The 25896-nt window shown below is 43.9% G+C and overlaps 1 protein-coding gene across 11 annotated transcripts in view; it reads right to left on the reverse strand.

Moving 5' to 3' along the window:
* Positions 1-25896, reverse strand: part of LOC106607174 (myocardin-related transcription factor A) — a 48659-nt gene that overhangs the window by 19801 nt on the left and 2962 nt on the right. For 2 of the 11 annotated variants that reach the window (XM_014203837.3, XM_014203833.3), the window contains exons 2-4: positions 25159-25209; positions 17098-17295; positions 4008-4073 (exon numbers count right to left, since the gene is read on the reverse strand). In XM_014203837.3, the coding sequence (XP_014059312.2) occupies positions 4008-4073; positions 17098-17257 (226 nt within the window). In that variant the 5' untranslated portion in view covers positions 17258-17295; positions 25159-25209. Of the gene's footprint in view, positions 1-4007; positions 4074-4288; positions 4442-6643; positions 7258-17097; positions 17299-25158; positions 25210-25896 lie in introns of those variants that run through there. The other 9 variants (XM_082976554.1, XM_045720463.2, XM_045720461.2 and 6 more) reach the window with 7 other exon arrangements.

The raw sequence follows: 25896 nt of genomic DNA on the forward strand, positions 1-25896 counted from the left end.
AGATACACGTCAAATAACACGACAATAGTTAGCTAGCTAACTATATAGCTAGGTGTCATCATCTAAAATAACCCTAATTTATAAGACAGTTCTTATTTGATTAATGGTGGTCGGACCCTACATCCGGCGCCGACAGAGATGGCCGCCTCGCTTGGCATTCTCAGGAAACTATGCAGTATTTTGTTTTTTTTATGTATTATTTCTTACATTGTTACCCAAGGAAATCTTAAGTTTTATCACATACAGCCGGGAGGAACTTTTGGATATAAGAGCAACGTCAACTTAACCACATTACGACCAGGAATACGACTTTCCTGAAGCAGATCCTCTGTTTGGATCACCACCCAGGACAATGGATCGGATCCCAGCCGGCGCTCCAAAACAACGGTGCCGCAGGAGGGGCAGAAGAAGTGGTCTTCTGGTCAGGCTCCGTAGACGAGCACATCGCGCACCGCTCCCGAGTTTACTACTCGCCAACGTCCAGACTCTTGACAACAAGGTAGACGAAATCCGAGCAAGGGTTGCCTTCCAGAGAGACAGAGATTGTAACTTTCTTTGTTTCACGGAAACGTGGCTCACTCGAGACACGCTATCGGAGTCGGTACAGCCACCTGATTTCTTGTCGCATTGCGCAGACAGAAACAAACATCTCTGTGGTAAGAAGAAGGCCAGGGGGTATGCCTTACGATTATCGAGACGTGGTGTGATCATAACCACATACAGGAACTCGAGTCCTTTTGCTCACTTGACCTAGAATTCCTTACAATCAAATGTCGACCGCATTATCTACCAAGAGAATTCTCTTCGATTATAATCACAGCCGTATACATCCCCCCCAAGCAGACACATCAATTGCCCTGAATGAACTTCATTTGACTCTATGTAAACTGGAAACCACATATGCTGAGGCTGCATTCATTGTAGCTGGGGATTTTAACAAGGCTAATCTGAAAACAAGTTTTATCAGCATTTCGAATGCGCTACCCAGGAGGAAAAGAATCCTGGACCATTGTTAGTCTAACTTCCGCGACGCATACAAAGCCCTGCCCCGCCCTCCTTTCGGAAAATCTGACCACGACTCCATTTTGTTGCTCCCAGCCTATAGACAGAAACTAAAACAGGAAACGCCCATGCTCAGGTCTGTTCAACGCTGGTCGACCAATCTGATTCCACGCTTCAAGATTGCTTCGATCACGTGGACTGGGATATGTTCCCGCATAGCGTCGGACAACAACATTGACGAATACGCTGATTTGGTGAGCGAGTTTATTAGCAAGTGCATCGGTGATGTTGTACCCACAGCAACTATTAAAACCTTCCCCAAACAGAAACCGTGGATTGGTGGCAGTGTAACCGATGTGAAATGGCTAGTTAGTTAGCGGTGGTGCGCGCTAATATGGTTCGAGCCCGGGTTGGGGCGAAGAGAGGGACGGAACCTACACTGTTACAGCAGCATTCGTGCAAAACTGAAAGCACGAACCACTGCTTTTCATCAGGGCAAGGCGACCGGTAACGTGACCGAATACAAACAGTGTAGCCATTCCCTCTGCAAGGCAATAAAACAAGCTAAGCGTCAGTATAGTGACAAAGTAGAGTCGCAATTCAACGGCTCAGACACGAGAGGTATGTGGCAGGGTCTACAGTCAATCACGGACTACAAAAAGAAAACCAGCCCCGTCGCGGACCACGATGTCCTGCTCCCAGAAAAACTAAACAACTTCTTTGCTCGCTTTGAGGTCAATACATTGCCAACGACACGGCCCGCTACCAAAACCTGCGGGCTCTCCTTCACCGCAGCCAACGTGAGTAAGCATTTAAACGTGTTAACCCTCGCAAGGCTGCCGGCCCAGACGGCATCCCTAGCCGCGTCCTCAGAGCATGCGCAGACCAGCTGGCTGGTGTGTTTACGGACATATTCAATCAATCCTTATCCCAGTCTGCTGTTCCCACATGCTTCAAGAGGGCCACCATTGTTCCAGTTCCCAAGAAAGCTAAGGTAACTGAGCTAAATGACTATCGCCCCTTAGCACTCACCTCCGTCATCATGAAGTGCTTTGAGAGACTAGTCAAGGGTCATATCACCTCCACCCTACCGGACACCCTGGACCCACACCAATTTGCTTACCGCCCCAATAGGTCCACAGACGATGCAATCGCAATCACACTGCCCTATCCCACCTGGACAAGAGGAATACCTATGTAAGAATGCTGTTCATCGACTACAGCTCAGCATTTAACACCATAGTACCCCCAAAACTCGTCATTAAGCTCGAGACCCTGGGTCTCGACCACGCCCTGTGCAACTGGGTCCTGGACTTCCTGACGGGCCGCCTCCAGGTGGTGAGGGTAGGAGGGTAGGAAACAACATCTCCACCCCGCTGATCCTCAACACTGGGGCCCCACAAGGGTGCGTTCTCAGCCCTCTCCTGTACTCCCTGTTCACCCATGACTGCGTGGCCATGCACGCCTCCAACTCAATCATCAAGTTTGCAGACGACACTACAGTGGTAGGCTTGATTACCAACAATGACGAGACGGCCTACAGGGAGGAGGTGAGGTCAGGAAAATAACCTCACACTCAACGTCAACAAAACAAAGGAGATTATGATTTTTTTGTACAGCTTTGACAGTGCTACTATCTTTTTTGACACGCAAAGACCCAAACGGCGTTCCATAGTATGCATGTCATGAAGCTAATAGCAGTGACGCTATTACTGTGTAACTCCGGTAGGGCAACGTCTGAAAAATAGCGCACTTGGTAGTGTAAACCGGTGCTTGACCAGTCGGCGAAAGCCAAACATCACCCACGACAGAGAACGGTTGATTGTCAAGGGTAATGAATTACATTATCTTGGCTTGAATGGATTTCGCCTTCGAGTTGTCTCGCTGAAATGTTGTTACTCTTGCAAATGACTGCTTGACTGCTCGATCAACACAGCAGACATTGTGGGCTAGTTTAGGAATGCCGTGTTGCATGTATAGCGCAACATTTCACGTGTTGTCATTACGTCATGTACCTTCGTTATATAGGTATGCACGTCAGCTTTGACATTGGTTTTGTACATTGGGCGTTAAACTAGACATCGGCCAATACCGGCATTTTTAGCTAATATCGGCCAATTACGATATGTTCACCGATATATCGTGCATCCCTAATATAAGGTCCAGGCAATCTATATAACTATTAAGATCTGATAATTTGAACATATTTACATGACTTTAATCATGAAATGTGTAAAAAAACAGTAACCCCATGTGTCCAAAGACTAAATATAGTACAATACAGAAACAGCTGTAGTTCACAAACAATGAGTTGAATCATATATTTGGCATATTTGGGCTTAGAACAGGTCATCTGTGTTTACTATGTTGACACCAAATGTCATACATTTTACACCAAACAGAATGTGTTCTGTGGCGTATTCTGATATTGTACTAAATATAGTTAGAGGATGTAAATTGGTTAAAAAAGAGGTTCCTGGAACTAACTAGTGTGAAACAGAGAGGAAGTCTATCTTAGCAATGTAAACATTCATTGACTGTGCAATGAAAAGAACAAGTGTAACAGCTCAAAATTAAATGTGGCAATGAATTAAATGCACAGGCCCCAGTACACACTGACTGAGTTTAGCATTCACAAGTCAGAAGCAGAGGAAGGAGCTCGATCCACTTTGAAGACTGACAACGACATTTCTCAGAAAAAAGACGGCGACGATTTAACCACATGCATAAATCATCAGGATCCCTAGAACCTTAGAACATGAAGCAAAGCATTGAGATGCGTATAGCCATGTAAGATACTATACTGTTGTATATTAAGTGCCTGTTATGAAACAAGTGAGGTGACCGCAATGGAGTAGCTTTACTGATTCTTATGGGCGTGAGGTTAGGTCAACAAACTATCCATTCACTTTGAAAAGCAAGCTAATGAGGTGAGGTAGCAGCTAGAGGAAGGGGAGATTTGTTTGGGGATGAGGTAGTTTGACGGACAAGAGAGTGTTACTTACGTGGCATGATCCCCTGACTGACCAGTTCCTCACGGGTCCGTCTCTGCTGGAGTTTGAGCTGGAGCACTGCATAAGAGGGACAGCAAGAGGTCAGGTGAGTACACTACAGACAGAACCAGCAAGGGCAACAACCAAAAGTGAAAACCCAAACGCCCTAAAGTCAGTTTCCGTTCCGTGCTCTTCTCCTTGGGAGGAAATACAAGGCCGGTTACAGCCCTGTTGTAAATTAATATAGTGTATCTTTCTGGGAGGTAGAAGCCAAGAGTTGAAGAGTAACCTACTCACTGCTCTTTTGGCCCTTGCTCTCTCCTCTCTCCCTCCCACAGAGTCGTCTGACAACCGATACAGAGGTTATCAGAGGCAGGGAGGAGAAATAGCAGGCAGATGGTCCCTGTCACACACACACACACGCGCTTCCTGTTTCTACACTCAAACAGCAGCCGGGTTGTCGCGTTTTGACAACTTCTACCACACAGAGAGAGATAGAGAGAGTGACACTTCCGCATGGCTTGAACAATGCTAATGCACAGAGGACTTGTAAAAACAGGAAGGCCCACATTCACAATTCAAAATAGAATGAGTTGTTATATTGAGAGGAGTATATGTACAGATAAATGGTAACACTTCTGTACTGACTAAATGTGTATGACACGAATAAATGTGTCTCGCTAACAGCTGCCTAATCTCAGCTGGACCAAGCCTATAGAAGGAACACAGAAAGCTAGTGATGGAGACCATGTTCTCATCACATCATCATTGCTATCCAGTGTTTACACTTCAGCCACAGCGAGCTGAGTGGACTCATGTAAGTGATTCCTGTCAGATGTGAAGTAAAGTAAACCTACATTGTCAGTACACGCATAAGCAGTTTTCATGAAATTAGAGATGTGATACTGTACATGTGAGGGGAAGTTAAGCTGTTACAGTATACTACATAGCCATACAGTATGTGGCCTGGTGTTCATGTGTGAGAGTATGATTGTTGGACCAGTCCATTGTACTGTACACAAAGTGATGCTTGTGTGCACCTCCTGAGGTAGTTGTGTTTGTAGCTGGTCTGCTGCCTTCATGGGAACCACAGGGAAGTATTCTGACTAATAGGTCAGAGTGAGATCAGTGTGGGCGATGTGTGACTTCTTTCTCATGGTCTCCGTCTCTCTCTGAGCTAAGCCTCTGTGGTTTTTCACATCTCTGACCAGCGTCAACATTTCTGACAGTCCTGGCTGTCGCCGCCTGGGCCAAATCTTCCTCTTTTCTCTTATATGGCTGCTTGACGTAGGACTCCCAATAGTCCCCTCAACGGGAGACGAGATGGGCTTACTGGGGGGAGGCACTCCTCCAGTGGCAGATGATTTGCTAGTTGTGCCAAGGACTGACAGGGGAATGATGCCAGGTGCTTATACACAATCTTTTCTAGGCAAATGCTCACTCTGAAATGCCACAATTTGAATTCATTACCGTTCTCAGTACCTCAATGTGATGTAAACGAGAACATGACATTTTCCTACCACCTGTCCCTCTCCATATCTCCCTTTGTGCTCAATTTATGTATCGTCACCTTTCTCTGTGCGTCGCTTCAAAACTTCCTGTGCACTTTTTCTACAAACGCCTATTCAATCGTTTACTTCTTTGAGAATATTTTCAAAACCTTCCATTCCCTCCATCCCAACCCTGAGATGAAACCCATCCTTCTCCCTGCTGGTTTCTATTTGTGCACCACACTGTAATATCTGGGAACTCTATCTCTCTGCCCGGCCCAGCCTGTTGAGTTACAGGGAATATTACTGTAAATCACCCGACACTCAAACTGCTCCGAAGCAGAAATCTAAGGCCTGGGCTCGGCCTGGCTGAATGAGGGGACACATGTGAACAGACACCCTCCTCAATCAGGGCCAAGGTATGCTGTCCACCTTTGAAACTCTGTGAAGTCAAACTGGCTGCCAAGGCAGGTGCCTGTGAGTTACCGTATCATACAGTGTCTCTGAAAGACTGTACGTCTCGGTGCAAATAACCTCTCGGTAAATCACAGTCTGTCTCAATGGTTCCAAGTCCATCTCAGTGTCTCAAGCCTGTCCCTGTTTTCCCTCAGCGTCCATCTGTGTCTTAGTATCTAAACCCGTCTCTGTGTGTCACACTAAACACCACAGTATCTTCATCAGTCTCAGTATTTCTCACCTTAACTCAGTGGGCCAGCGTATCTGCCTCACAGCACATTTATGTTTCTCTAAAAGTCAGTGTGAGATTCTCAGTGTGTCACGACTAAGTCTGTTCAGGCTCTTCTCGCTCCAACTCAGTTGGTGTCACGGTCCTGGCTGCACCCACAGGTGCCTGAGCATTGTCCACTGGGCACAGAATCCTGGCGCTGCCCCATCTGTACCGGGGCCAGAAGGTCCACTTAGTATCTGACCAGAAGCCCAGAAGACACCAGACACCCACTGAGCCGGCCTGAGCAGCATAACTCAATACAAACGATTCACTGAGGAAAACTTATTAACTTATTAAGGATAATAATTCCCCATAATGATGCCGTTTCAAAATATATATAACCAAACAAAGATATCAATGAAACCATATCTTCCACATCTCTTATTATAAAGAGTTTGTGTGTATGTGTGCGTGCATAATACGAATCCCACCTTCCCTCAGGCTCTGACAAGCCCGGCGTTCTAACTCCAATCGTATGCGTTGCTTATCCATGCTGTTGCTGATTGGAGGGTGCCCAAAAGAGGTGGGGTCTGTGTGAAGGGACGGGTTGGTGTCCAGCATGGTGATCAGGTTCAAAACAATAAATAAGTATTACTGAAAGACAGTGGTCCCATCAAATAATGTCCAAAAACATTCAAATGTAACAAAAATAGAATTCTCTGTTCAGTTCAGTCCAATACAGTCAATATGTATTATCAGGTTTGTGATATCTTTTGGAAAAGTCACAGAGATTCTGCTAAATATATTAATGCAGGATGTCGCCCGATGGACCAAAATAAGAGCATTAGAATAGAAATGGTCCTTGTGCAAGTGACAAAAATCATGAGAAGAGTGAAGTTTTCCAAAAGTCCATGTAAAGTGCTCTATACACAACTGTGTTCACTGACCTCTCCTCTTTCTCTTGTTTTTTAGCAAACAAAGTTCAGAATAGTTCCAAAAAATGCCCAAATCTCATTGAAAAAACAAAACCAAATGAAAAAGATGGAAAAAATAAACACTGGCTTGCAGTGGAAATGTACAGCTGCTATGAGTTTCAAGAGCCAGTATCTACTGCAGCAAGGCGAGTGAGTGAGGTGAGTGTGTGGGTCTGTGAGTGTGTGTCAAATTCCTGTGAATCCTTGATCAAGCACTGTCACAGCTGTTGCTGCACCCACTCACTCCGCCATTGACAGACACCGACACACTTCAGCTAAACCTTTTCCTCCTAACCACAATCAAATACTTCCCCCTTGGCACCTTTGCTCATTAGTGACAACATAAGAGTGCACACCTGTGAGCTTTGTTCACAATCTAGACGCCCCATATTCAACTGGCGGACTGCGGTCCGGACCCGGTCCCAGACGGGGTTAATACAGGCCGCGGGTCCGGACTACAAAATAAATAAATATAAACTCAGCAAAAAAAGAAACGTCCTCTCAAAAAGTAACAGTCAGTATCTGGTGTGGCCACCAGCTGCATTAAGTACTGCAGTGCATCTCCTCCTCATGGACTGCACCAGATTTGCCAGTTCTTGCTGTGAGATGTTACCCCACTCTTCCTGCAAGTTCCCGGACATTTCTGGGGGGAATGGCCCTAGCCCTCACCCTCCGATCCAACAGGTCCCAGACGTGCTCAATGGGATTGAGATCCGAGCTCTTCGCTGGCCATGGCAGAACACTGACATTCCTGTCTTGCAGGAAATCACGCACAGAACGAGCAGTATGGCTGGTGGCATTGTCATGCTGGAGGGTCATGTCAGGATGAGCCTGCAGGAAGGGTACCACATGAGGGAGGAGGATGTCTTCCCTGTAACGCACAGCGTTGAGATTGCCTGCAATGACAACAAGCTCAGTCTGATGATGCTGTGACACAACGCCCCAGACCACGACGGACCATCCACCTCCAAATCGATCCTGCTCCAGAGTACAGGCCTCGGTGTAACACTCATTCCTTCGACAATAAACGCGAACCCAACCATCCCCCCTGGTTAGACAAAACCGTGACTCGTCAGTGAAGAACACTTTTTGCCAGGCCTGTCTGGTCCAGTGACGGTGGGTTTGTGCCCATAGGAAACGTTGTTGCCGGTGATGTCTGGTGAGGACCTGCCTTACAACAGGCCTACAAGCCCTTAGGCTGAGAGAGGCTGGACTATTGCGGACAGTCTGAGTACTGATGGAGGGACTGTGCCTTCCTGGTGTAACTCGGGCAATTGTTGTTGGCATCCTGTACCTGTCCCGCAGGTGTGATGTTCGGATGTACTGATCCTGTGCAGGTGTTGTTACACGTGGTCTGCCACTGTGGACGATCAGCTGTCCGTCCTGTCTCCCTGTAGCGCTGTCTTAGGCGTCTCACAGTACGGACATTGCAATTTATTGCCCTGGCCACATCTGCAGTCCTCATGCCTCCTTGCAGCATGCCTAAGGCACGTTCACACAGATGAGCAGGGACCCTGGGCATCTTTCTTTTGGTGTTTTTCAGAGTCAGTAGAAAGGCCTCTTTAGTGTCCTAAGTTTTCATGACTGTGACCTTAATTGCCTACCGTCTAAACTGTTAGTGTCTTAACAACCGTTCCACAGGTGCTTGTTCATTAATTGTTTATGGTTCATTGGACAAGCATGGGAAACAGTGTTTAAACCCTTTACAATGAAGATCTGCAAAGTTATTTGGATTTTTATGAATTATCTTTGATTTTTATGAATTATCTTTCTTTTTTTGCTGAGTTTCTTTTTTGGAAGTAGGTCAGGCTTTGACCCCTGGTATCATATAAAACACACATAAGACATGGAAACATTTGTAGAATTGCAGAAAATTTGCTTTAAACAGCAACAAAATAAAATGCTCTGCCCCATGCAAAATGTGTAAAATTGTGGGAAATTAGCTTTAAAACTGCAAGATTTTCTCTACGCCAACAAGAGGGTTGTGAACAGTTTGGGGTCACATGGGTTGCGAGGTGGAGGTTTGTTACTACGCCGATAAATGACAAAATCCATCCGGACCTTTGCCCCCTAGGAGATTACTATTTCAAATAGTACTTGAGTACCCTGATGTAGGCAGACAGCATAATGGCCTCACCCTGATGTAGGCAGACAGCATAATGGCCTCACCCTGATGTAGGCAGACAGCATAATGGCCTCACACAGTACCCTGATGTAGGCAGACAGCATAATGGCCTCACACAGTACCCTGATGTAGGCAGACAGCATAATGGCCTCACACAGTACCCTGATGTAGGCAGACAGCATAATGGCCCCACACAGTACCCTGATGTAGGCAGACAGCATAATGGCCTCACACAGTACCCTGATGTAGGCAGACAGCATAATGGCCTCACACAGTACCCTGATGTAGGCAGACAGCATAATGGCCTCACACAGTACCCTGATGTAGACAGACAGCATAATGGCCTCACACAGTACCCTGATGTAGGCAGACAGCATAATGGCCCCACACAGTAAGTACCCTGACGTAGGCAGACAGCATAATGGCCTCACACAGTACCCTGATGTAGGCAGACAGCATAATGGCCTCACACAGTACCCTGATGTAGGCAGACAGCATAATGGCCTCACACAGTACCCTGATGTAGGCAGACAGCATAATGGCCCCACACAGTACCCTGATGTAGGCAGACAGCATAATGGCCTCACACAGTACCCTGATGTAGGCAGACAGCATAATGGCCCCACACAGTACCCTGATGTAGGCAGACAGCATAATGGCCCCACACAGTACCCTGATGTAGGCAGACGGCATAATGGCCCCACACAGTACCCTGATGTAGGCAGACGGCACAATGGCCCCACACAGTACCCTGATGTAGGCAGACGGCACAATGGCCTCACACAGTACCCTGATGTAGGCAGACAGCATAATGGCCTCACACAGTACCCTGATGTAGGCAGACAGCATAATGGCCCCACACAGTACCCTGATGTAGGCAGACAGCATAATGGCCTCACACAGTACCCTGATGTAGGCAGACAGCATAATGGCCTCACACAGTACCCTGATGTAGGCAGACAGCATAATGGCCTCACACAGTACCCTGATGTAGGCAGACAGCATAATGGCCCCACACAGTACCCTGATGTAGGCAGACAGCATAATGGCCCCACACAGTACCCTGATGTAGGCAGACAGCATAATGGCCTCACACAGTACCCTGATGTAGGCAGACAGCATAATAGCCTCACACAGTACCCTGATGTAGGCAGACAGCATAATGGCCTCACACAGTACCCTGATGTAGGCAGACAGCATAATGGCCTCACACAGTACCCTGATGTAGGCAGACAGCATAATGGCCTCACCCTGATGTAGGCAGACAGCATAATGGCCTCACACAGTACCCTGATGTAGGCAGACAGCATAATGGCCCCACACAGTACCCTGATGTAGGCAGACAGCATAATGGCCCCACACAGTACCCTGATGTAGGCAGACAGCATAATGGCCTCACACAGTACCCTGACGTAGGCAGACAGCATAATGGCCTCACACAGTACCCTGATGTAGGCAGACAGCATAATGGCCCCAGGGAAGAAACTGCCACCACACAGATCCCCAAACAGAAACACGCGTTGTCCCAAAGCCAAGGCTGGGTCTTTGACGGTTTCAGTCTTCACCGTTTGACTTTGGTAAGCAAAACATTTGCTAATACAAGAAGGCAGTGACAGAGAGTGAGAACTTTAAAATGTGAAACACGTTTTGGTCTGCCACTTCTCATTAAAACATCAATGCTAATCAAAGCCCTAAAATCATTTTCTAAAGATGAAGTACAAAAAACTGCCAAAACAGACATTTAAAAACAGAAATGTAGCCTACAGCTGTGTGTACTGCCAAAGTTACCATTTGTATTCACTTAATGGTGGATCAGGTGAGCTAAAATAAAGTCGGGAACTAGCCTGAGGGTCATAACAAAGAACTATGTCAGGGAGAGAAAATCCCCAGGGAAGCTCTTGATTATTATTGGCATTCACTTTGCATTTGTGTAATGGCCTAGCTTCAGAGAGCCGGCCACAATAAAGGTGAGTATAAGAGACTATTTACAGATGCCCACAAACTGAGTGTGAGTGAGTGAGTGAGTGAGTGAGTGAGTGAGTGAGTGAGTGAGTGAGTGAGTGAGTGAGTGAGTGAGTGAGTGAGTGAGTGAGTGAGTGAGTGAGTGAGAGAGAGAGAGAGAGAGAGAGAGAGAGAGAGAGAGAGAGAGAGTGTGAGAGATGCTGGAATCAGGATGCGCAATCCTCAGGCAAAGCTCAGTTTGACAAGGAAGGGGGAAATGAAGACTCTGATCCCCCTTGCTGCAGATAAGGCACCAACCATATGCTTGCAGGGATAATCCTGCTTTCATGTTTGTGTGTGTGTGTGAGAGTGTGTGTTTATCAGCCATAAATACTGATGATAGGAAAAGCTAATAACTCACAGGGGCTCTAAGCATATCCAAAATACCTAAAGTTGCATTCTGCTGTTTCAGTGAAAGTGGTAATAATCAATGTTTATCAGACTGAAATAGAGCTCCTGTGGGCATCCTCTGAATACTAGATCAGTGATGGTTATGCTCAGAACTATGCAAGGTCAAGGTCAAATTAATTGTAAGTTAAGAATGTAGGGTCAAAAATCAGCCCATAGCCCGGTACTAAATGCAAACCAATTCTCACTATTGCCAAACAATCCAACCAATTCCTTGCTGATAAGGCCCAAGGAAAACACGAAATAGCTAGAGAAAAAAACTATTCTGTGAGGCTACTTGCCGATTCTACTGTACATGCTTATAAAGTACTGAAGCATTATGACTTCTGAAAGAAGGAAACTGTATACAGAGTTGACCTCTGGTAGTTCCAGCAGGGGTAGTGAAACACCTACCAGCTGTTTCATAACCAATCCCAGAAGATGCATTTAGCCTGCAGGTTTGGTGTGACTAAGCACCTTCAGACAGGGAGGTAAAATAATCACATCTCCTAGAAGCGGTCTTGGGGGGGGGGGGGGAGAATTAGACTGATGAAAATTAAACTAATGAGTGTTTTAACTATGAATCGCTACAACGGCAGAAGATCTAACATGAGTTTCCCAAACCACCACAGAGAGAGAACATTCGCTAAGTGTGTCGTTGGAGCATGTGGCGATACTGTTAGGATTGAAAGAAAGGCAGCGCTGCTCTCAGATCAGCTTTCTTCCATTCAAATCTTACCTTAACATTCAAATTATTTCACAATAATGGCGATGGATCAGCTCCTAGAGAGATATATTACCACATTATGGCTGCAAATAATGAGGCGGCTTATTCTAATGCTGACCCAATAATAATGCACTAAATCAGTTTGGGCATATAATTGCGCACATCAAAATATATTGAGTCAAAAATGACAGAAAGTAGCCTACAATTAGCTACTGTAAATAGAACTCAATACGATTTCAATATATATCCCTAGAGTCTATACTGTATGCATCTCAGTTTTCATTTGAAGCATCTTTTTTATCCTTCACTTGTTTGTAACAATTACAAAAACACTGGCAACTTTGCATATGTAGTCAACTTTGTTCCGATGTTATCGGCGGTCACAGAGACAGATAAACATCTTGTTTCTATGTTTAGTGGAGATCTGTGTAAAAAGTGAAGCAGAAGGGCAACAAAAGCATCTAACGACGCAATTGCCTGTTAAGAGTGGTATGAGGCAGTCGGTAAACAAAGGGCGTTTTGAGGCGCAACTTTAGTAACAAGGCTTTTGGGAAACAGCTTGGAAATCTAACCATGCTACTACGAAGGTTCTAACGATGAACTTAATATGTTTTTTGGAAACTGGGCCCTGGCGTTTCAGTATCTGGTGGGCCTTCTGTGCTTGAAACAAGATGGAGTCCACATTCAAACAGTTACTGCTGCTGCCTTCACACATCGAGGTCTTACTCAGGAGGAAGGGTGTGCGGAAAACAAGTCTCAAATTAACTCCTTCTCTCTGGGCCTGGGCTCCAGAATGTGAGCAGCCCCCCTCCCCCACCAAGCCTTCCCCTCGGGCTGACTGTTTTAAATAGTAGGCCAGCTGGCTATGGGGGCTATATCCAGCTACCCTTAACTGGTGCAGACGGCGGCTAGGGTTACTCACAGATATCCCTGCACACACACAACCTGACTCCACACATATCTTGTGTTAAGGATCTAGAACCTGTTCAATATCCTCAGCGCATTTGAACACATAAAAACACAAGTTAACACTGAAACAGACATTTCGATTACATTAAGAGAATTTCCAAGGTTTGAAAATGAACCTCATCTCGTGATTCATAGGACATGTTGCATACATGCAAATGTCAATGTATATGTGATGTGCCACAGTACTTCAATTCCCTGTCCTTCCTCTAATGCTGTATGGCCAGTTAAAGTGTTTCTGTCAACCACAAGATGGCAGCGTGTATCATCCCAAACAACACTGATGTTTTTAGTGGTCCAAAATGTTCAATCCAGCTGCTGTGTACATCTGGCAGCATGTGTTCAGGGCCAGAGATGAAAGAGCAAGTAGGGAACATAAGACTTCAGGGTGAATAAACTCTTATGAACTCTTTGTGCAGTCATCCTTACTGTCACGTCCCTTATTCCTGGTCAATCACATTCACAGTACATGAGGTCAGCTATATGGTTCAGGTGTCAAGGTTTTCCAGTAATATTTCACAGTTGAAAAAAAATACACATTTAGACTCATAGCAGTGTACTTTATACGCCTCTTATTCTCATCTCTCTCACTTTTTGCTGCCCCTCGTTCATAATCTTTTTCCTCCCTTCCCGTCATCCCCTTCCATTAATCTCCGTTCTCCCTTCTCTCGTTTGACAGCCTTGATTACCATAGATTTGTAAACATATCAAAATATGAACAGATATGGAATTGAGGATATATCTACGTCAAGAACATAACTTTCGGCTGCTAATATCCAAAAATCCACATACCAACACCCACACAATTATAGAAAAACACACACAATCAATCAATCGGTTTATTATTCTCTGCAACGTAAGGCTCCTCGAGCATGAGTGTTTCAGATAAACGTCAGGAAGACATTTCTGTTTCCATGGAAACAACAGACGTCTTGGAGGGTTCGGGTTCGCGGTTTTTGGCCTAGTGGGAGATCTGTCAACGTGCCCTTGAGCAGGACATTGACCCTGGATGCTTCTGTGTGTCGCTCTGAATGGGAGTCTGTTGGATGACTGGCATGATGTAGTTGTTGAGCGGCTTCACTGCAAGTATATTGTGTTTCGGAGATTCAATAAAAAATGTTTAAAAAAAAAGACGTCCAGTGTGTGTGTCTATGCTGAGAATCAACTCAGTGCTCTGTGTGGAACAGTGTCAGTAGGAGACAAAAACATTTTTAAACATGGAGGAACTGAACTAGTTCATTAAGAGCACAGATTTCTGCTTTCCATTAGGAAACGTTTATCTCTGGTGTGCCGTGACCTATTAAACACGACCCAGGAACCTCATCACACCTGACTCCCTACAGACACTTCACACCTCTCCCCTCACCTGTCAGAACAGCAGACTGAAGGTGCAGAGCATGCTCACTCATAATGGAGCCTGTGTGTTCATGCTTATCGGCAAGCGTACACTGACACCCATACACCCCAATTAGCATGCTATCCATTGGTGAACACTTAGTCACAGAGCAAGATGGAGATCAGAGTGTAGTAGAGCACAGTGTCAGGGCAGCAGTGTCTAGCCCTGCTGTGTTTTGAATTACAACTGCGGTCTGGGTATGAGTGCAGTGCCTCGACAACCACTACACACTTGATCTCTCAGGCCTCCTCCTTAGCAAAGTGGTTGGGCCCGGGCCCAACTTTGTCAATAAACAGTCGTGTTGAGCTGCCTGCACTTCAGTGAAATATCGGGACAAGTATGTAACCTCTAAATTCCTAAAATACCTGAGCATGTGCAGTGTTGGGGAACCTACTCTGAAAATACAGTTTTCCAAGCTACTAATTACTTCACACTGGAAGAAATTAAGCTACATTAAAGCTACCCTTAAGAAAAATATAGTTTACTGAACTAAAGTTACTTTGAACAAGAGGTTAACTACATACAAAGTACTTTGTGATAAATAATCATATCTACATCTGAAATATCCGACTACAAATTGCAAGAAGTTAACAGAATGTTTTTAGCCTATTAAAAACACACAAACTGGTGTTTCAAGTGAGAATTAGACAGGTCTGATGCCAAAAAAAGAAAAGGAAATTGCCTATCTTTTAGCTGAAAAAGTTATGTAGTTCCAGTAGCTAGCCTCAAGGCAAAAAAACGTTATGACCTACTGAAAACACGACCGAGATCTGAATTGAGTTCAACTACCACCAATCTACAGCAAAATGGAGTTAAATGACTAGTTGAACTACATGTAGTTCACTACTACAACACTGAGCATGAGTACGCTCGGGGATAACACGCAAAGTTAGAGCTGCAGTTTGCTGCTTTGGCTGCGGTAATAAAATGTTAACTATGTAAACTCACATAGCTCAGCGAATGGGACTGCATCCGATGATAGCATGAGTGGAAAAAGTGAACACGATTAACTCAGACTTTTATTGCTCATGATATCAGGTTGCTCTTTTTAAAAGTTGCTTGTCTCACAGCTTCCCTTCGCTGAGATGCTTGTGGTTTAGGATGCTGGTGTAGTTTGGTGGAACAAAGTGCTTTTCAATGTTTCCAGTGCTGCTGACTTTGTTTGTTGCTTAGAATTGTAATCCGTGAACCAAAAGGCTTCTCAACAGCTTTTACCCCCAAGCCATAAGACTTCTGAACAGGTAATCAAATGGCACCCCCCAACCCCTCTTTTACGCTGTGCTACTCTCGGTTTATCATATATTAATAGTCACTTTAACTATACATTCATGTACATGCTACCTCATTTAGCCCGACTAACCGGTGCTCCCGCACATTGGCTACCCGGAATATCTGCATTGTGTCCCGCCACCCACCAACCCCTCTTTTACGCTACTGCTACTCTCTGTTTATCATATATTAATAGTCACTTTAACCATATCTACATGTACATACTACCTCAATCAGCCTGACTAACCGGTGTCTGTATGTAGCCTCGCTACTTTTATAGACTCGCTACTGTATATAGCCTTGCTACTGTTATTATTCACTGTCTCTTTACTGTTGTTTTTTATTTCCTTACTTATCTATTGTTCACCTAATACCTATTTTTTACTTAAATTGCATTGTTGGTTAGGGCCTGTAAGTAAGGATTTCACTGTAAGGTCTACACATGTATTCGGCGCACGTGACAAATAAACTTTAATTTGATTTGAAAAGGAGAGAGTAGCCCCCATGTTTAGACTTTATCGCCTACACACACACACACACACACACGTTCGTATTTTCCTCATGTCTGTAAAAATAATTTCATACACAAGCTCTTCCTCCTCATGACTTAATGAGAGAAGCTCAAGTTCAGCCTGGTTTTATTCCAGCACAGCAGCTTCTACTCCTCTTCCTCAAGTGCACTTTTGCAAACTGCATTCCAGGTACCCTTTGACCCGGAGTGCACATGGGTAAGATACTACTCTCCTCCCCCTCGTTGAGCTCATTCAGCTGGAATTCTAGCAACTTTGCCATACAACTCTCCCTCCTTGACCAGAGACCACTGTGGGTACTGTACCAAGTGAGAGGAAGTATGAGAGCAAAGTGTAACGGTTCTACAGTTCTACCTGCATTATAGAAGTGTTTACACAACACAGCGCCTCAGACTGAGTAACCCGTCCATGCTTCATAGCTGCGGTCTTGGTTTTCATTTTCTACAGTTCATACCAGTAGCTTTCTGATGGAAGTGGATGGTCTTCGCACCACATAGCGTCAGTCCACCAGGGTTTTAATCTCATCAGTGGGCTTGATGGCAGTTGCCTGGAATCAGAACAGGCACTCACCGTTTTTCCTGTCTCTCAGGGGCAGCAGGTTGGGGGCGGGCTGCAGCGACAGCTCTTGCAGCTCATTGGTCACTGCCTCGCTATGTGGGCTGGGGGCGGAGTCAGACGATGCAGGAGCCGAACCACTTGGGCCTGGCCCCTCCCCTGCTTGGGCCTCCATGATCGAAGGGGGGGACAGAGGGTGGCTGACGGACAGACCTGAGAGATAAACAAAATAACACATTCATCAAAAATGTCTAGAACTCTCTCACCAAACTGGCTAGAACATCCCTCCTTTACTTGTATCCCAACTGCTTCCTGCCTTCCATCACCTGCCTGACACATTCCCAGGGCTCCCCTCCAGTTCACTAGCCTGACAAAGTGTATGAGCCCTAATTTAATAGGTTAATGGGTCTTGCTGCAGTTGGACCAGCCCATCCCCATGGCAACCCACCATAACAGGCAGGACCGCAGATGAAACACTGGGCCCAGCCAATACTGCGGAGGACCAGCTCCTTGCCATGGCAACGCTTTACAATAACAGATGCAGATAAATGTACAAAATCACATGCTAACGGATTCATAGGAGCAGCCTAAAACAGACATAGGCTTGGAATGAGAGCTCAACTTGCTACTCATGGGCCACAAAGGTGCTCTTGCAAACCTCCAGCTAATCTGTCACTTAGCAGTGTGTACCGATATGGTCTCCTACACTAAATATCAATGTGACTTGATGGAATGCAGTCTGTATCCACATGCCATTTTTGCATTAGTCATGTGGTGAGCTTTACTCATAATGCCTTCATTGTTAAACATATTTGCAGTTTTCTCAGCAGGTAAAACAGCAGCATAGCTAAATAGCTGTGTTTTACAGAATTTGGTGCAGCAGTTAATTTTACTTCAATACAACGCTTTGCATAGTGTTACACTGCCATCCATTGTCGTCTTGTTTAGTGCCTCACCCCATGGTTAAAGGACCAGTGCAGTCAAAAAGGTGATATCCTGTGTTTTATATATACATTGAACAAAAATAGAAAACGCAACATGTAAAGTGTTGGTCCCATGTTTCCTGAGCTGAAATAAAAGATCCCAGAAATGTTCCATATGTACAAAAAGTTTATTTCTCTCAAATCCCTGTCAGTGAGCATTTCTCCTTTGCCAAGATAATTCATCCACCTGACAGGTGGGGCATATCAAGAAGTTGATTAAACAGCATGATCATTACACAGGTGCACCTTGTGCTGGGGACAATAAAAGGCCACAAAAAATGTGCAGTTGAACACAACACAGTGGCACGGATGTCTCAAGTTGAGGGGGCGTCAAATTGGCATGCTGACTGCAGGAATGTCCACCAGAGCTGTTGCCAGAGAATTGAATGTTCAATTGTGTGGCTTGTTGTCTTACAGTTAATGTAGCTTGTGTCATTGGGGCTAATCATGATGATTAGGGGGGGGGGGGGTATTATTTCAATTTCCATCTCCTTTATCTTTCCACTCATCAAGCTGTAATAATACATTTGAGAAATTCCAACATCTACTCTGTCTGCACTGCTTCCCCGGTAAACCACCGTAGCAGGAATGCTGTGATACTAAATCGGCTTTAGCAAGAAAAAGGGGGACATGCTGTAAGAAGGGGGATATGCTATGAAGCCAGACCCAACATACTGTAAGTCATAGTTATTCATAGTTATTCATTTCAAATATAGAGCATTTCAGGCACACAAAAATTCAAAATTCAAACATTGAAAAGTTTCACAAAAAAGTGCACGGCCAAACCAGTCTGCCCGGTCAAAACGTCTAACCACTATTTCTAGAGGTCGACCAATTAATCGGAATTTTTGGACACCGATTTGGCCGATTCTTTATTTAACTAGGCAAGTCAGTTAAGAATACATTCTTATTTTCAATGACGGCCTAGGAACGGTGGGTTAACTGCCTTGTTCAGGGGCAGAACGACAGATTTGTACCTAGTCAGCTCGGGGATTCAATCTCGCAACCTTACGGTTAACTAGTCCAACGCTCTAACCACCTGCTTTACATTGCACTCCACGAGGAGCCTGCCTGTTACGCGAATGCAGTAAGAAGCCAAGGTAAGTTGCTACCTAGCATTAAACATCTTATAAAAAACAATCAATCAATCATAATCACTAGTTAACTACACATGGTTGATGATATTACTAGTTTATCTAGCGTGTCCTGCGTTGCATATAATCGCTTAGGTACACGTTGCTCCAACGTGTACCTAACCATAAACATCAATGCCTTTCTTAAAATCAATACACAAGTATATATTTTTAAACCTGCATATTTAGTTAATATTGCCTGCTAACATGAATTTATTTTAACTAGGGAAAATGTGTCACTTCTCTTGCAACAGAGTCAGGGTATATGCAGCAGTTTGGGCCGCCTGGCTCGTTGCGAACTGTGTGAAGACTATTTCTTCCTAACAAAGACAGCCGACTTCGCCAAACGGGGGATGATTTAACAAAAGCGCCGAACCATAAACATCAATGCCTTTCTTAAAATCAATACACAGAAGTATATATTTTTAAACCTGCATATTTAGCTAAAAGAAATCCAGGTTAGCAGGCAATATTAACCAGGTGAAATTGTGTCACTTCTCTTGCGTCCATTGCACGCAGAGTCAGGGTATATGCAACAGGTTGGGCCGCCTGGCTCGTTGCGAACTAATTTGCCAGAATGTTACGTAATTATGACATAATATTGAAGGTTGTGCAATATAACAGGAATATTTAGACTTATGGATGCCACCCGTTAGATAAAATACGGAACGGTTCCGTACTTCACTGAAAGAATAAACGTGATAGTTCCCGGATTCGACCATATTAATGACCTAAGGCTCGTATTTCTGTATGTTTATTATATTATAATTAAGTCTACGATTTGATAGAGCAGTCTGACTGAGCGATGGTAGGCACCAGCAGGCTCGTAAGCATTCATTCAAACAGCACTTTCGTGCGTTTTGCCAGCAGCTCTTCGCAATGCTTCAAGCATTGTGCTGTTTATGACTTCAAGCCTATCAACTCCCAAGATTAGGCTGGTGTGACCCATGTGAAATGGCTAGCTAGTTAACGGGGTGCGCGCTAATAGCGTTTCAAACGTCACTCGCTCTGAGACTTGGAGTAGTTGTTCCCCTTGCTCTGCATGGGTAACGCTGCTTCGAGGGTGGCTGTTATCGATGTGTTCCTGGTTCGAGCCCAGATAGGAGCGAGGAGAGGGACGGAAGCTATACTGTTACACTGGCAATACTAAAGTGCCTATAAGAACATCCAATAGTCAAAGGTATATGAAACACAAATCGTATAGAGAGAAATAGTCCTATAATAACTACAACCTAAAACTTCTTACCTGGGAATATTGAAGACTCATGTTAAAAGGAACCACCAGCTTTCATATGTTCTCATATTCTGAGCAAGGCACTTAAACGTTAGCTTTCTTACATGGCACATATTGCACTTTTACTTTCTTCTCCAACACTTTGTTTTTGCATTATTTAAACCAAATTGAACATGTTTCATTATTTATTTGAGGCTAAATTGATTTTATTGATGTATTATATTAAGTTAAAATAACTGTTCATTCAGTATTGTTGTAATTGTCATTATTACAAATAAATAAATATATTTTAAAAAAAATTTAACTATTAAAACGGCCGATTAATCGGTATCAGCTTTTTTGGGTCCTCCGATAATCGGCGTTGAAAAATCATAATCGGTCGACCTCTAATATTTCTCACCTTCATTTCTCATGAATGTTCATGTTGATCAATATTTCAGCTATGCTGGCCTATTGTAAATAATCAAATAAACATCTGGTCAATACATACAATTCTGAACATATTTTCCTTTATAATGCTAATGCAGAGGCACCAATAAATTGTACAGTACACTTATTGTATGATGTTTTCATGTACATTCGCCTTATGTCTAAGGTGACTCAGGCTTTACTAATTCTGGTGAAGAAGCGTATCAGTGAACAGTATTCTGTAATTAGTTACTAAACAATAGAAATGCAATTGTGCATTGCTGCTGATATTCAACAGTCCATGATCAGCTCTGTAGACCATGAGAGCATTTTGCTGAGAAAATGGGTTGAGGCATACAGTTTAGGCTCAGAAGGACATGTGGTCCATTGTTTACCTGGTCATCAATAACTTGTGGCCCAGGCACCCTAACACATTGTTTATGGTCATGTACCAAAATACAAAGATATTGGTCTGGTGTTCTGCAAGAAATTGAAAAGATCCTAGGGGTCGATCTAGAATTGGACCCAGTCTCTCTACTGTTAGGTCTCCCTAGTAGGCATTTAACTTCTGTGGGTAAGAGGAGGCTTTACAACATCCTCACCTTCGCAGCGAAGAAAAACATACTTTTACAGTGGATTAGTGATAAGGTTCCCTCTATTAAAGATTGGCATAAGATACTATTTGAATGGGTGCCGCTGGAATATCTGACATGTACATTGCATTCTAAGACAGATCAGTTCTACAAAGTATGGGAACCTTACCTAAATTACCTAGAACCTGAAGTATCAGCTATTATGCTGCGAGGTTTCTCTTAGAATGGTGATCTATGTATTTCAGAATTACACTGTACGTTCCATGTGGGGAACTCAACTTCTAGGTTTAAACTGAGCTTTTTTATTTTATTTTTTATTTCTGTTTATGTTTGTTTAAAATGTATGTATTGAGAGAGGCAATGAGGGGGATGGGGTGAGAGAAGCGCTGAGCGGGGAGAGGAAAATGGTGTGTGTACGTGCGTGCATACATACGGATATGTGTAAGTGAGTGCTGTTTTTTTTGCCTTGTATCTCTTAATATGGGTGAAAATTGTGAAACTCCAATAAAAATACTGTTACAAATAACTTGTGGCCCATTGTTTACCTTGTTACCTGGCAATGTACACAGGGATGTTTGAAAGAGCTGTCAGTCAAGGAGAGCACATGAATGTAAACTCCCCGCCCACTCAGTCAGTTCTTTCAGGCTTACTGATCATTATAGATGAGAGAAGGTAAAATGTATTAAATTCTGAGCATGTGTTGGTCATTAAAAGGCTATTTTTACTTGGGAAATAGGATGACTGTGCAGGACCTTTAAGTCAACATGGCAGTAACCTGAGCCCGATGGGCGGATTAACACAGCTGCCCTCTGTGAACCAAAATCACAACAATAGCTTCCTGCCACTCGAGCGATGTTCCAGAGGCTTCCACCCTTACACAATCTAGCTACAACTGTTGGAGCACATACAAAAACATATTATGCTGTCAGGACAAGGGAGCGCCACCACTCCACACTTTTCAAGCTGAAGGAGAGGTCACCAGCGAAGCATTGCATAGGAAGTTCACACAACCTTTGAACTCCACTGGTCCTGACTGGTGACCTACCCCGAGGCTTTTCAATCCTTCAAGAAAACGGGTTATTTTCAAACTGGGCTCTTTCTAAAAACAGGTTCATAATATACTATGTCAGTTTCCATGGCAACCCATCCCCTTTCGTCAAACCTGCTGCGCTGCCCTCATCCACCTCTTGCCGTAGATAGATATAGGCCTAGGCTATGAGCTGAAAGGGTGTTGCTTATTAGTAGCGAGCAGAAAATGAGTTATCCATCTTTTACAAACTGTCACACTTTTGGTTCAAATGAAACAAGTTAAGTCAGCTGCTGACGAGTGTTATAAGAGTGACTCACCTGTCATTTCCCAGAAAGCTATTACACAGAGTGCTTTAATCAAACACACGTATGATAACTCAGTTCTACCAAAACCATCAACACTGTCCATAATAAAATGGAATTAGTTTCACTAATATTTAACTAAGCCAAAAGATGCCGCAGGGACTGTCCAGGAAGCTCTAGTGAAAGTGACATGGTAACCTGAAGGGTTGTTGTGAACTTGTGATAGATACAATGATACACGATAACAGAAGACAACAGAACAATCGCTAGAAGAGCCATAAGAATGATAAGACACTGGACTGTTGTCCAGGTCAACCATGTTGACTTGACATCCAGCTGGGAAACAGTCAGTCACCCAGAGTAGAAATCCTACTGAGACAAAACAGCTGACAGAAATGTTAAACAAACCCAGAATTATTCAAAACAACAACATACCCAGAGATCCTATAGACACACTTTAATCCGGTACTTTCAGAGACCCGTTTTACTTATTAGAAATGATCTTGGTCATGTGCTGTTGGAGAGGGACTTTTACTTTCCCTTAGAATGACAGCCCGCCACGCCTGTAGCATGTACTGAGCACTAACAGAATGTATCACAATGTTGCACAATGAGTTACAGCATCCCTCAACACGACCACATGTGACTGACCTAATCATTTCAGCATGGATATTAGGCTAGCTATGTGTTATTTCATTTCTGTATCTTGTTCATATCATTTCTCCCAATATTTACCCAACTTTGGAGTCTTTCTCCACCTGGAACCCAGATAAATCCCATCATTTGATAGACACTGATCTCATGACCCCGAGCTTACACTGTAATGCTCTCCTGTTATCAGAACTCTCGCCATCTGAACACTTTTTAATACCTGGGATTCTGGCTTTGGTCTTAATGGTATAGACCTACAGTAGTCAGTACAGTACAGTATCCCCTGCCAGGTTAGTACTCAGTAGCCTAATGTTCATTGTAGCATTAAAAACTCTAAAAGGATCATCCTAGATCTTTAGATTGTTTCTTGATTGGCAAAGCAACTGCAACAGAGCTCATCTTTCAAAAACCTTTTATTACCAATATAACTTTTGGAGATAAAGGCTATCATGTCAGGAGACCGAAACCAACTCCACACAGGCATCTGCCTGTCTACCTATGAAATACAAATAAACACCCAGGCTTCTCACTTTCTATTTCAAACAAGCTTCATATTCTGTGAGGAAGTGTAGGGTCAGGTTTTTGGGGTGACACAAAAAACTGATGTTATAAGCTGTACGATTCTGATTGGCACAAAAAAAGACTAGCCTAACAACACCTCCATGTCCCCTACTTTACACAACACTGTGAATACTCCTATCCCAATTCTTCACCATGGACAGTTTTTTCAATGATTCATTACAGTTGGCACTGAGAACAAGCTGGACTGAATTTGAAGGGCACGGTCTGAGATTCAACGCCTTAATCATTTCCCCTGCCAAAGCAATGACATCACTGCCCGGCCTCTCTGCATCCCTCATGTTCAGACAGAAAAAGTCCTGCGCCACCACCACGTGATCCGCACTTATTTTCCTTCAGAGTCGAGAAATAATTCAAATCAGGTTTTAGGGTTCACTATTTGTTGTGATGCATGGGACCATTGGGGCAGCATGTAGACAGCATGGCAGTCTAAAGCCCTTCCTCCTAGGCCCCTGTTGGGAGTAGCAGGAGGACTTGCTGTCTCTGATGACGTCACTGAGTCACAATGCCACGGAGTCTGCCTGACGTCTTAATTACACATGTGCATAATCCCTGCCAGATGGTCCAGTTTCACTAGTGACAGAACTGTCAACCATATCTACAACCAACACACTGATCATTGACATGGCATTAGCAAACCAAAAGTAGCCCAGTACATGCTGTGTTTGTGTTTACGTACCAAGTTGTACATAACAGTGTGTGTGGAATAGTTACTAATTCAGAAAGTGGGTTCTTATTCTTAGCATTAATGGTATCATGGTGAAAACACAGTACAAGGTGTACAGTGCAATATATCAAACGGTTACAAGTTTCAGCCGCAGTAATGAAACATTAGGATTCAAAGAGATTGACACTTCTATGCCAAGATTAAGATTGTATTTCAACTACCTATAATCTTGTCCACTTTGAAGTGAGATATGAATTGAACATGGATGAGCTAAATGAACTCAAGCCATGATTCAAAGAAAGTGGAGATGAAAGAAGATGAAAAATTAGAGGAAAACAAACAAACTAACAAGACCATGGTTGAAGAAAAGGGATTCACAGCAGGGGCACAGCAACATGATGATGACAGCAGTAACATAAATCATAAGAACAGTACCACTTCAACCAATAGCAGTGTGCAATCGTGAGATTACGAGAGGTGTTTGTGCAGAGCATACCTGGTCTATTTCCTGTTTAACAAGGTCTTGCGTGTTTCCATATCAGTGGGGCTGCTCTCATTGTGAAAAAGTGAAAGGAGAAGGGAGGGGTAGTGAGGATAAAAGAGAGAAAGAGATACATTTGTTACAACATGTAAACAGATTACATAAGTATCTTAATCTCTAAACTTTAGGTAAGATTATTATTTTTTTATTCTAATTCCTGTCCAAGGAGCAGGCCAACTGTTTTCAGGTCTCCTATTTACTCAAATCTCAAGCTTGATAGAGATCAGATGCTAGGTAGACCCACCCCACGTTCAGTGAGGGGGAAAAAGTATTTGATCCCCTGCTGATTTTGTACGTTTGCCCACTGACAAAGAAATGATCAGTCTATAATTTTAATGGTAGGTTTATTTGAACAGTGAGAGACAGAATAACAACAAAAAAATCCAGAAAAACGCACGTCAAAAATGTTATAAAATGATTTGCATTTTAATGAGGGAAAGAACTATTTGACCCCTCTGCAAAACATGACTTAGTACTTGGTGGCAAAACCCTTGTTGGCAATCACAGAGGTCAGATGTTTCTTGTAGTTGGCCACCAGGTTTGCACACATCTCAGGAGGGATTTTGTCCCACTCCTCTTTGCAGATCTTCTGCAAGTCATTAAGGTTTTGAGGCTGACGTTTGGCAACTCGAACCTTCAGCTCCCTCCACAGATTTTCTATGGGATTAAGGTCTGGAGACTGGCTAGGCCACT

The sequence above is a fragment of the Salmo salar genome, chromosome 06 (assembly GCF_965601325.2).
Source record: "Salmo salar chromosome 06, fSalSal1, whole genome shotgun sequence".
Lineage (NCBI taxonomy): Eukaryota > Metazoa > Chordata > Actinopteri > Salmoniformes > Salmonidae > Salmo > Salmo salar.